General features: G+C 37.6%; 1 protein-coding gene across 1 annotated transcript; it reads right to left on the bottom strand.

Moving 5' to 3' along the window:
* Positions 1-9,670: 9,670 nt before the first annotated feature.
* On the bottom strand, positions 9,671-13,405 carry zic4 (zic family member 4). The gene is made up of 2 exons (XM_060920733.1): positions 12,223-13,405; positions 9,671-10,068 (listed from the first exon to the last, which is right to left on the bottom strand). The coding sequence occupies exons 1-2, from the start codon at positions 13,403-13,405 to the stop codon at positions 9,671-9,673; spliced, it is 1,581 nt and encodes a 526-aa protein (XP_060776716.1).
* Between the last annotated feature and the right edge of the window lie 234 nt (positions 13,406-13,639).

The raw sequence follows: 13,639 nt of genomic DNA, 5'->3' as shown, positions 1-13,639 counted from the left end.
CAGTAAGTACACCTCTTTGCCTGAACATATAGTATTACCCAGCCTGATCATGATGTAGCACTGCTATTTACGTGGTGACTGGCAGTGAATTATGACCATGTGAAATCTTGCGAATTTCATGCCTTTTGATTTGAGATCTGCAATCCTGGTTTAGTTATACGTGTGTGTGTGTGTGTGTGTGTGTGTGTGTGTGTGTAAGTGGAGGAGGAAGTTAATACAGTTCACTTGACAAAACTTCTTCTGAAACTGAAAGAAACCAAAAGAGGAATTTTGTTGGATTTCATGTCAATAAAAATGTAAGAAAAGTGTTCTGTATTAATGACTTTCTTTCTCAGCCTACGAATTGCATTCTTGGGAATTCCCGGTCTACAGCTTGGAATTCCCTTTCCCAGTTCAAGCCAAGAACACAACCTCCTCTTTATCCTCATGTACATATAAAATAAAACCAATACCTGCCATTTTCTCGAGCCATTTATCCTCCACACCCACCATCCAACACCCAAAGATACTGTATATGAAGCAAGTGATGATTAATGACATTACAGCAACACTTAATGTGTTAAAGGAGAACTGAAGTCATTTTTAAACTTGCTTTATTTCTTAATTAACGTGTTATTCAATTACATTTTTGGTTTTAGTAACCTCATATCGTCACTCGTATTGGCAACTAATTGCAATTAAATATTATACTTATCGGCCTATTCGGTTTTTAGCCGTGTTGAATTTAGTTCGTTTGGTCCACGGCAGGCGTCGCTTATCCGCGCGATCTTCATGAGACTTGTGCGAGACTTCAAAACGTGACGTATCAGCCAGGTGTCAGTGCTGCCTTTTTGAAAACCGTTTTCCAAACGAAGTATTGCACAAAAACGAGTTTAAATGACGATTCCTGCCTACTTTGTTCAAACTTTCCTGATTGCTATCAAAATAAACAGAAATTCTGGCTTGATTACATTAGCATTCGAAAGAGGGCGCACGCGTCTTTTGACAACCCCTGTGTCCGAAATCGCTCCGTACTCACTATATAGTGAGGACTTCGTTTTGTAGTGCTGTCCGAAACCTTAGTGAGGATTATTTACACCCTATATAGTGCACTCAAAGTATCCCACAATGCATCATGAAAAGTAGTGTACAACGATGGTCACTAACCAAAGCAGTATATCCCATCATGCATTGCGGTCGTGCTAAAAGAAATCAAATTAAAAGTCTCAAAATTTGATTTCATAAAAGGCAGCGGCAAAGAAGAAAGCATTCAGCCTTGATTTAAAAGAACTGAAAGATGCAGGTACTTTGTATTGATTAATGTCGGAAATGCGCTCAGTATAATATGGATTTATCACAAAAACACATGCGTGTATTTATTATTTTGAAAACCCACCAGCCAACTGATCTGGCATGGTTTAATTGTGCGACAGTAATGATGTAAATACCAGCGTGACGGACTAGTGTCCGAAAGCGTTTTTTTTTTTATTTTTATTTTACTAATGAGCTCACTATATAGTCCTCTATATATGGTAATTCCCTATGTAGGGAGTTGGGAGTAGTGGACGAGTGAGCGATTTTGGACACAGGGAACGTTGGCAGATGTCGGTCACTTTGATTTCTGCTGTACGTTTTACTTCCGTCCTACGATGTCTCGTACAGGTCTCAACGAATCTCGTTTACGGCCATTGCTTTGACATATGGACTGATATATTACAGAGCATATTTCAAACACTCATAACTTGCTATAGCGGCGACAAAATAGCGATCAAAAATGCATTCCGATATTTAATAAAATGAGATAAATAGAATTTGGATGATAAAAAATTTGCCTTCAGTTCTCCTTTAAGTGCACATTCCACCCATTCACTCACTCTCTCACTCATTCATTCATCATCACTGGCTCAGGAGGATGATGTATAGCTCACTTATACAAATCTGTTGTCGCCATAAAAAAGCGATTTCATTACTTTTTAGTTTTCATTATGGTTATTATTATATTACAGTGAAGCTGCTGCCGAGCTGCTGCTTTGATTGATGTCCTGTTTTGTTGCTGCTGCTGCTGCTGCTGTTCTGCTGATGTACAGAATAATGTGCGGAGCTGCCCAAGCCGAGCCAATCACGTGCCTTCTAACACAGGGATAATACAGATAATAAAGATGGGCAATATGGAAATTGTACATAATTAAATTTGCTTGGATTTTGACCTGCTCAAATATGTATGCTGTAGGCTGTATGTAATTAAATGTATGTATCTATGTATGATGAGTATTTGATGAGCTTTTCGGAAAGCGAATCACATGACGTACGACGTATATAAAGCAGTCATTCCGCGAAATCGAGTCGTACATGAGCTGATAGTCGGCTATAAGCAGTGTACGACGAGATTGAGCGGAATAGCTGTTTTATTCTATCCACATTAAGAAACACAGCATTTTTATTTATTTATTTATTTATTTAGCTTGCAAATTCGATAAATGAAACCTTTATAAAAAACATCCGAGAAAACGATTTCCGCTTAGAATGTAAACAAACCAGCGAAATAACAGGAACAATTTGTGAAAAATGTGATAATAATAATAGTTCTTGAAATTTAAAAGAAAAAAGATATGTTCTTACTATCAAACACTTTCATTCCATATTTTGTTGCTTTTTTGGGGGATTTTTTTCCAGTTTTGTTTTCTTGTAGAGGTTTTATTTTATCCTTGCTTGGTTCACCAACACGCGCCGCCATTTTGTTTTTCTCTACTCGTGGTATATAAGCTGATATCCGAGTAGGTGAGTAGCCAATCAGAGCGTGCGATTGCTCATATCCAGTGAATGTGTATGTAGAATGGTGTATTATTATTATTATTATTATTATTATTATTATTATTGTCGATGCATTACTTTGTGCCATAAGAGATGGAAAAATTGTCATCAGTCATAACTGTATTATATTAGCATGCTATGTAAAACACACACACACACAGAGTATATGATACATATCTATACAGTGTACAGTAAAATATTACAGACACTATTTTGCCAATTTTACCAATACTGGAAAAATTAACCCTTTGTGAGATACAGTTTGCTTAAAATTCAACTCAACATTTTGTTTCTAAGCACAGAGGGAAAATCAGGGAAACATTTCTGATCCGTAATGCATGTGTTTTGCGTTTTAAAACATTCTCAAGTGCATGACAGGAAAATGGGAATATTTCTATCTCATTAATGATGAAAATGTGCTTTATGATGAAACAGAAGATTGCAAGATTGCAACATGATAGGAGAGTTTACACCTCTTTATCTCTTCATCTCTCTCTCTCTCTCTCATGCATACCCCCTTTAATAGACTTTACATTTTAATCACGAATAGAATAAAGTGCTTGTCGCAAACTATACGAACAAATTAGAGAGGGAAATGTAAGGATCAAAGGGGCTGGAAATAAGCGCAGCTGCTTTAAGATTCAAGGCCAACAAGCGTGTCTCAGTCCTGAAAGAGGCTCCTATTCAAAGCGCAGGTGCGAAGTGCTGTGGGTACATACTGTCACATTATGGTGAGGCTGTTAGAGATCCGTGTTTTCGTGCTGAACTCCAGGGGCTGCTTCCCTCGTTTGGGTGGGATGGAGGGCTCGTTCATCCATGAAGCTAAAAAAAAAGCATGCTATGTGATATATGGTGATTAATCCGCCTGATTCGATGTAGGCAGCTCATAAAAATTAACCAAATCTCACTCCAGGACTCGTGCACTCCTACTGCCCTCACCTTTTTCTGACAACACATTCATGGGTGAGGTAACAGGTCACAAGTCTTTGCTGTTAAATGTGCAAGATAAGTAAACACCTCAACCTGTTAACGTCTCGTGATACTAAAATCTGGACTGACTTCATATCAATCGTGTCAGACACATCAAGTCCTTAGGGTTTAGTAAACACTCATACGGTATGCAGACACAAATAAACACCTGAACACTTACTGTATTTCACCACTGAGGATTTCTTTTTGTGTTGTTGTCTTGTGGACATCATGGCACTTGGATGTCCTCATCTGCCAGGAGTGTAAATAGAAATCTCTTGTATAAAATGTATACAGTATTGCTTTTAGATATTAAAATCAATCTTCGTCACCATATTTTGGGACATACAATGTTCCTCTGTGGTGGCAGTGACACCTTGGTCCTTGGTCACGGTGGTGTCATAAAGTTAAAGCGTGTCATGAATGATGTTGTACTTTTCAAGGGCTGGAAAAATGATTGGCATCAAGACTGGCATGAGGTCGACTATGAGGTGTTTGTGTGTATGGGGTAAATGTGGATGGGATTGCAAGGATGATTTAGTTTGTAGTATTAATTTGGGATATGTTCAGATAGGAAGGGCTTTAATTTAACCTGGTGGTTATTTGGTTAAACGAGTCTGGCACACTGAAATGATCTTATTTTCTATCCAGAAGAAAATGAATCCATGAGAGGAATTATTTCTCGGTTTTAACACCTTTATTCCCCTGTACTGTTGATTTATTCCTATTTGCCCATTGTTGTTGTTGTTTTCTGCCATATTTGCATCATATGATGTCATATTCACTGTGGAAATGTGATGAAATAAGCTCACTAAATCATATGAGGCTCTTCAGTGCAGAATTATCTGCTGCTGTGTTGAACTCACCTTTGGGAATTTTGCACTGATTACGCCATGATTGTATCATGTTTGTTTTGCAAATATATCATTCATAGCCTATTATTATTATTATTATTATTATTATTATTATTATTATTATTATTATTATTAATAATAATAATTTATGTATTTGTTTATTTATTTATTTTTAATAGCCATAGGTTGTGTCGCATAAGACCTTTGAAACAGGAATCTATAAGAAGGGAGTGAGAGAGAGAGAGAGAGAGAGAGAGGTGGAGAAAGACTGTTTGAATTATTGTCGAATCTCATTCATAGTTTGGTGTTAATGGTTAATTTATATATTTGTTGCTATTGCACCTGTCCTGTCATTGAGCATGCGCATTCCAGTCACCCCGTGTCGTGTAATTATGACATGAAATAAGATGCTGAATAGTAAGAGGAGATGAGGAGATGCTTTTTGCCCCCCCCCCCCCCCCCCCCCTTCTTTCTTGGGAACTGCTAATCCCCTATTAAAGGGGCTTTGTTAAATAATGCAGGACGTTTTCCGGAAGTAGGATTATCGCCTTCATTATTTTTTTCCACAAAGAAATGATATTTCACACTCAAGTGAACTCTGGTTTGCCATTATAACAAAGACAGAAACTAGACTCTTTTATTTCCGCTCAAGACGCCATGTTTTTTTTTTTTTTTTTTATACCAAAGGCAAAAGATTAGGCTCCAAATGGCCGAATAGTTTGTTGGAAGAGGAAGAAATGGATTGAGTGCATGGAGCTGTCACTCACCTGAACTCAGCCTGCAACCTGCTGTAAATAAAAACAGCATTTCAAAATTCAAACGGAAAACTTTTAAAAGATCCGAATCATAAGCAGTCTGTGAGAATATGAGAGGGAAAGGAAAGCAGGAAAGTCTCTCTCGGGTTTTCTTGCTTTTAACCCGTCTCAGGAAACGGCGATAATGACCACATGAAGCTGCAAGAAGGAAAAGAAAACGGGCAAGAAAAAGTCTGTCTGCGTCTCTGCTGCCACGCTGAGCATGGACTAATAATAATAATAATAATAATAATAATAATAATAATAATTTATTCAAAAATAACAAAAAATATAAACAATAATACAAAAAGGAAAAACAAACTAAATAGTGTAAAATAAAATAAAATGTTCAAATTTTTTCTTTCTTTCTTTTTTTAATGTCCATTATGTGAAATGATATCCTTCCTCAGTGGTCAGAAATTATTATTATTATTATTATTATTATTATTATTATTATTATTATTACTTTTTTTTCAAAAATCGCAAAAATATAATCAATAATATACACAGTAAAAACAAATCAGATAGTGTAAAATAAAATCTCATTTTCTTTTTTTTTCCTTTTTTTATATCCATTACGTGAAATTATATCCTTCATCAATTGTCAGAAATTAATAATAATAATAATAATAATAATAATAATAATTCTACAAATAGCATATATAAAAGTAAAAACAAACCAAATAGTGTGAAATAAAATAAATTGTTCTTTTTTATTGTCTTTTTTTTAAATATCCATTATGTGAAATGATATCCTTCCTCAAAGGTCAGAAATTATTATTATTATTATTATTATTATTATTATTATTATTATTATTTAAATCGCAAAAATATCATCAATAATATGCAAAGGAAAAACAAATCAAATAGTGTCAAATAAAATCTATTTTTTTTTAATATCCATTACGTGAAATGATAGCCTTCATCAATGGTCAGAAATTATTAATAATAATAATAATAATAATAATAATAATAATAATAATAATAATAATAATAATAAAAGTAAAAACAAACCAAATACTGTCAAATAAAATCTAATTTTATTTAATTTTTTGTCCCCCCCCCCCTTTTTATATCCATTGCATGAAATGATATCCTTCGTCAATGGTCAGAAAATAGAATTCAAATTTCAGTGATCATTTTTCTTTCTTTTTCTTGTTGTTTTTTCCCCTCTCTTCTTTTTATATTAGTCATAAAACAGAAGTGCGCAGAGAGCGCGAGGGGGGAAAGGAAAACACGCTCCGACACTGTGGCGTTTTCCGAGTCTTGAGGACTTGCTCTCTCTCTCTCTCTCTCTCTCTCACACACACACACACACACACACTACTCGAATTCGTTTCCCTCTCAGTTTGATGGGCGGAACTAAGAGCTCGAGACACTTTTTTGAAAAAGATGGGGCGATCAAATTGGCGACAAAAGAAGCCTTTTCCGTGTCATGAGCGTCGTTTAGACTACATGCAGGAATCCCTGTGATAATAAGCAACACTTCAAAGGGCTCCTCGCTCCAATTGAGACCACACTATCCCTTTCTCCATTCATACACGAGAGAGAGAGAGCGAGAGAGAGAGAGAGAGAGAGAGCTGGTGCTGTGGAGGACTCGACTGTTTAGCCATTTCTCCTCCTGTTTATTCTCTCTCTCTCTCTCTCTCTCTCTCTCTCTCTCTCTCTCTCTCTCTCTATTCAGTGAAGCATTTTAGATAGTGCAAACAACAAGACAATTACCCCAAAAAGAGACAAAACTATAACGTATCTCATCAAGCAATGCGTGTCCACCCACAGACTCGTGGCTTTCAACTGCACAGGGCGGCAGGATGGGAATGAAGGGAGTGGGTGACCACTTTAACCTCCAGACAGACAGACAGACACTTGTAACAACCCAAATTTGTCCCAAAAACATCACAATAATAAAAAAATCCCTTTAACGTCCTTCCATTAAATTATTATTATTATTATTATTATTATTATTATTATTATTATTATTATTATCACATGCGAAATGCACTTTCTAACTCTTAGGTCGAAAACAGTGCTCGTTATAAAATCCTTGAGAGTGCACAAGCCCGGTTCCCATGTTAGTGGAGTCTGACCCGGAGACTGCCACAGAAACACTAACTCACCATGAAGATTCACCGTCGTGAAGAAATCGCGGCTCTTTGTATGAAAGTTTCTTTGATGTCTGGATGAGAATACGGAGGCATTTCATGAAACACTCTCCACATAATCGGAGGATAAAACACGGGCACCTATGTGGATGTGAAATATGTATATAAAGGGATAGAAAGGCGAGTCAGGGCCATGGGGTGGGAGGTGTGTAGCCTACAAGGCTTTTAAAATGTATTTAATGAAGAAAGAAAGAAAGAAAGAAAGAAAGAAAGAAAATGTTGGGTAACTATCAGAGCTATTCTGGTTGGTTGGTTGGTCCTAATCAAGCATGCAAAATTTATTTATTTATTTATTTATTTATTTATTTATTTATTAAAAATATGCATATAAAGGGATAGAAAGGCGAGTCAGGGCCATGGGGTGGGAGGTGTGTAGTCTACAAGGCTTTTAAAATGTATTTAATGAAGAAAGAAAGAAAGAAAGAAAGAAAGAAAGAAAGAAAGAAAGAAAGAAAGAAAGAAAGAAAGAAAGAAAGAAAGAAAGAAAGAAAAAGAAAATGTTGGGTAACTATCAGAGCTATTCTGGTTGGTTGGTTGGTTGGTTGGTTGGTTGGTTGGTTGGTCCTAATCAAGCATGCAAAATCTATTTATTTATTAATTAATTTATTTATTTAAATATGCATATAAAGGGATAGAAAGGTGAGTCAGGGCCATGGGGTGGGAGGTGTGTAGCCTACAAGGCTTTTAAAATGTACTGAAAGAAAGAAAGAAAGAAAGAAAGAAAGAAAGAAAGAAAGAAAGAAAGAAAGAAAGAAAGAAAGAAAGAAAGAAAGAAAGAAAGAAAGAAAGAAAATGTTGGGTAACTATCAAAGCTACTCTGGTTGGTTGGTTGGTTGGTTGGTTGGTCCTAATCAAGCATGCAAAATCTATTTATTTATTTATTTATTTATTTATCTATCATCCATCCATCCATCCATCCATCCATCCATCCATCCTTTACATAAATCTGGCTTGGTGAATTTGGTCCTCATTGAACGCATTACATTATAATTTCATTCCCTTTGCAGATTATTATTATTATTATTATTATTATTATTATTATTATTATTATTGGTTATCAATATTGTTTTTGCATATTATTTTACACATTTTATTCAAATTACTGACAACTTACAAGGCATTTCGGTACACGTTTTAAGGTCTCGTGTTTTTGTAAAAATGGTTTCTTGACAAGGTTTACAAAAAAAAAAGCTCACATTGTTCAGATAATAATAGTAAATGAAATGTCATATCAAATACAATAACAATGCAATTCCATCAAATTGTATCGGCTGCATAAAACACAAGAGAATATCATCTACATCTTTATGAAACTCGAATTATTCAAATCATACCAAATATTAATAATATTATATATTTTTTTACAAACAATAGTAGCAAACATTTAAAAATAGCTGAAATACTGAACCTTACAAAATTAATGTTGACACACATTAAAACGTTTTAATTTACATATGTACATTTGTTTTATATATATGTATATATATATATATATATATATATTGAAGCACTTTGGTTTGATAATACAATAAAAAAGAGACAAAGGAGGAGAAGAAGAAGAAAGAGGAGGAGAAGAAGGAGAAGAAATTCAGTACTGGTTCAAAAAATTATTATTAATAATAAATTAATTAACAGCTTATTGAAGACAAAAAGTAAAAAAAAAAACACGATTTTGATAAAATAATACATCTTTATGCATACACAGACAATCCTTGGTGATGAATTAACACCCTCGGTATTGACTTAACACCTGTTGTGTAAAATGAAATGAAACCATACAGTGTTAAATGAACTTCTACACCATCCAAATATAAACACTCGAGGTGTGAACACAACACTGGCGCTTTGGTGCGCTACTGGTCAGTGGTCAGTACACCATGACAATAAAATGGACACTGGTGGTGGTGGTGGTGGTGATAATGGTTCATATTCAGTCCATGTGGGAGACAAGTTGGCCACGACAGTTTTGTGGTTTGGCTGTGACATGGACCTGTCAGTGAGCCAGTGCATTGGGGCCATACAACACTTTTTTTTTTTTTTTCCTGACTCTCACATGGCCCAGGGCACTTTTACACAAGTAGCCATGAGCACGCACATGTTTTCAGGAGTTCTGATACGGTGGAGCCTCTGAGGGATCCGGGGTGGACGAGCCGCTCGGAGGGGTGTGTGTGCCACCAGGACCCGAGCTGTGACACACGTACCACTCGCTCAGATTGGCGGCCTGCGACCCTGACAGAGTGTCTCGACCCAAATCGGATGACGGGGACACCAGGGACGGAGTGGAGGACTCGTAGCCTGAGCTCGGAGGAGGTGGTGACTTGCAGTGCACCTTCATGTGTTTGCGCAGGGAGCTTGGGTGTGTGTAGGACTTGTCACAGCCGCGCACTTTGCAGTTGTATGGCTTGTCGCTGGTGTGCACGTGCGAGTGCTTCTTCCGGTCGCTGCTGTTGGCAAAGCGTCGGTCACAGCCATCAAATTCGCACTTGAATGGCTTTTCGCCTATAAATAAACGGGGAACATATTCATCATCTTTTTTTTAAATTCCTGATCAGCACAATTTGACCAGGTGACATTTTTTGTTTGTTTGTTTGTTTGTTTGTTTGTTTGTTTGTTATATGCAATAACATAATTATAGTTATAGGTATAGTTATAGGTGCTTTATGAGACAGACAAGTGAAACAAAACATTATTACAACAGTATAGATATATGCATCATTGTTATAACATCACAAGCCTACTTCACAACATCCTTTAAAATAAAATGCAGGGCTAATAGCTATATAGAGAGCTGTAATTGCCTGAACAGGTCTGTCCTCACATCTCTGTCCCTTGGGATTTGATATTTAGACTGTTAGCAAACTGTGGAAGTGGACCCCGGTGTCACAGTTGTTATTAGCAGGTCAGGAAGTGCTTCATGTCCTTTTTTTTTCAATTCCTTGTTTATTTCACATGCATATGAGCACTATGCTGATGTTGATGTTTAATGCAAAGGACAAAAAAAAAATACATCCCAATACCAGAGAGTATAAAAGGGAGTAAAAATAATAAATAAATAAATAAATAAATAAATAACATAGCACTTATTTTACTTTATGTCAAACATGGGCTTTGCAGAAGAAGAAGAAGAAGACTGGGCGAGCATGAATGTTTGAATTAATTACATTCAAACCACAAGACATTGTTTTTTTTTTCTTTCCGCAGCACAAGCCGCTTATGAGAATATGTAATTGCTGCTGTCTAATTAAACTTGCATGTTGAATATAAATTCGACCTTCAGCTGTTGGGCTGAGAGAGAGAGAGAGTGAGAGAGAGAGAGAATGAGAAAGCCAATCAAGGCTATAGGCTATTAGTGTAGTACAAGCCAGAGACGAGGAAAGACACCCTTGGGAAACTGCATCCATAAGCAAAGATTCAGATTCCACTACGTTGTGGAGGGAACAGGATATGGGACAATTTCAGAAGGTCTTAGGATATAGCAGCTAGGATAGAGGGACAGAGGGACAGAGGGATAGAGGGATGTGTAGTTTAACTAAATAATCTCATATATATATATATATATATATATATATATATATATATATATATATATATATATATATAAGGGGAAAAAAGGTGTTTGTTGTAGTGTGTGTGTGTGTGTGTGTGTGTGTGTGTGTGTGTGTGTGTGTGTGTGTGTGTGTGTAAAGTAGATTGTGCAAGAACGAGTATCCAGTGAACTCCAGGCCTTTAGTTCTTTGCTCTGAACGACTTGTTGCATATCACAGTTAATCAAGACCTTAAGTGTAACCCTTCATTAATCACTACTGCAATAATTAACTTGACTTTGGCCATTCATGCTGCTCACACACTTCATCGTGGATGCTCTTCTCTTTCGCATAGTGTATTTATATTTAAAAAAAGACTTATTTTTACACATTTTCAATCCTAAGAATGACATTTTTATAATAATAATAATAATAATAATAATAACCGAGTGAGTAGCATTTCTTATACGTTATATTTGAGCAAGTCAGAGGTTAATATACCCTATTACCTATTCTACATTTAGAACAAAATAGCCTCATGGTCATAAAACATATCCAAATATAAAACTTAAATTTACAGACAGGATATCACGTCCAACGCTTAGGCTTTTTTTTTTTTTGGAGCTTAATATCTTTTCTTTTTTATCAACAGGCAATACTTTTGGACACACTGCTCAGACTAGGCCCCAGACGGAAAAAAAAAAAAAAAAAAAAAGCCTCAGCTTCAAAGATAGGCAGCTTCAACCATATGCAGTCCAGATCCACTTCGATAATCACACATTCATAAACGATGCAATGCCTGAGGAAATGAGTTTTATTTGACTTTTTTTTCATGAAGACAGAAGTACAGTCCAACACTCATATTAGCTGATATGAGTATAATATTTAATAATAATAATATTTATTATTCTTATTATTATAATAATAATTGAGCTAACAAAAAAGTGTAATAATAATAATAATAATAATAATTTCGGCTTCCTGTATGACTACTGATGTGTCAGATGTGCAAATTTTGTTGGAAAAAAAAATATATATATATTTACGTTTCCATGAATCTATAATAGCATATCGAGTTGCAATGCTCTAAGCGAGCTGATGAAATAATTAAAAATAAATTAAAACTAACCTGTGTGCGTCCTCTTGTGGATTTTCAGGTTTTCTGATCGGGCAAACACTTTGCCACAGCCAGGGAACGGACACGGAAACGGTTTCTCTCCGGTGTGCACTCTGATATGGTTCACGAGCTTATACTTGGCTTTAAATGGTTTCCCTTCTCGCGGACACTCTTCCCAGAAACAGACGTGGTTCGCCTGCTCGGGTCCGCCGACGTGCTCCACGGTCACATGCGTCACCAGCTCGTGCATGGTGCTGTAAGTTTTGGAGCAGAGTTTCTTGGCCGAGTTTTCTGGCTCGAGCCACTTGCAGATGAGCTCTTGCTTGATCGGTTGCCTCATGTAACGGAAGAAGGCACCGTGTCCGTGATGGTGGTGGTGGTGGTGGTGAGTGCTGAGGTTCATGTTCAGATTGAGACCGTGGAGAGGCGAAGATGTTGCAAACGGATCCGATCTGCTGCTCGCCACTTGACTCAAGTGATCGGTCCTGACGTACATGTCTCCCGGTAAGCCTAGCCTTATTTGTCCGTTTGAGGCTTGGCCACCCGGTGCTCCGTTGGACGGCTGCTCATGATGGAGTCCAGGGAAGAGAGCATGCGCTCCGGCGTCAGGGTGAAGGTGGCCATAGTGTCCCGGGTAGCTACCTGTGGTCGAGACAAACACTCCGTGGTGAGAGGCGGAACCAGAGGTCTGCTCGGTCAGCGCGGGCATGGCGCCTTGAGCTGTCAGATCTCGGCGAATAAGGAAATCCCTACCTGCGGATAGAGCCTGGGCCGCGTGAGACATGGAGTACGGGACCGTCGCTGCAGCCTGCACCGGGCCGAAAGCTCCCGTTGGACTGGAGACCACTTCACCGTGGCCTGCGATATGATGATTGTGATGGTGGTGGTGGTGGTGGTGGTGGTGGGGATAATGATGGGCTGGGCTGATTTTGAGGGCCGCCGAGTGCCCCATGGGTTCTGGCCCGAATGGACTCGGCCCCAGGCGGGGTTCCGCCGTGATCTCCCCAGGGTGCGCGTGAGCCATTGAGTGCGCGTGCCCGCCAAACCCCGGGAAGCCTGTCACGCTCTGAGGGGTATGGTGGTGATGATGATGGTGATGGTGGTGAGCCCCTGCCAAGTCAACTAATCTCAGTGCCGTGCTCCGTTTGGAAAACGCAGGGTCCATCACGGGGCTTCCCAACGCATCTACGCTCATTACTCCTAATTTTCTTTTTTAGAATAACTTGACAGCAGGCAAAATAATAATAATAATGATGATGATGACAAATATATTTTAATCGCGGTGGGAAAAAATACAGAACGAGAGAAAAATATGTATTAAAAAAAAAAACTTGCTAAAGTTTAGTTCTTATCTATCTGCCTACATGGGATCCCATTCGGTTGAGAGGCAGCAGCGGGACGCTTTGATAGACTGAATGGAGATTCATGG

Source organism: Neoarius graeffei, chromosome 5, assembly GCF_027579695.1.
Source record: "Neoarius graeffei isolate fNeoGra1 chromosome 5, fNeoGra1.pri, whole genome shotgun sequence".
In the NCBI taxonomy this organism is placed as follows: Eukaryota; Metazoa; Chordata; class Actinopteri; order Siluriformes; family Ariidae; genus Neoarius; species Neoarius graeffei.
Note: the sequence above shows the minus strand (reverse complement) of the source record. Positions and strands in the feature narration are given on the sequence as shown.

Excerpts from the sequence above, each read along its gene's own strand:
- zic4 (XM_060920733.1), bottom strand. The coding sequence starts at position 13,405 with ATGAGCGTAGATGCGTTGGGAAGCCCCGTGATGGACCCTGCGTTTTCC. Across the intron at positions 10,069-12,222 it reads CCACAAGAGGACGCACACAG|GCGAAAAGCCATTCAAGTGC; the intron begins GTTAGTTTTAAT and ends GTTTATTTATAG.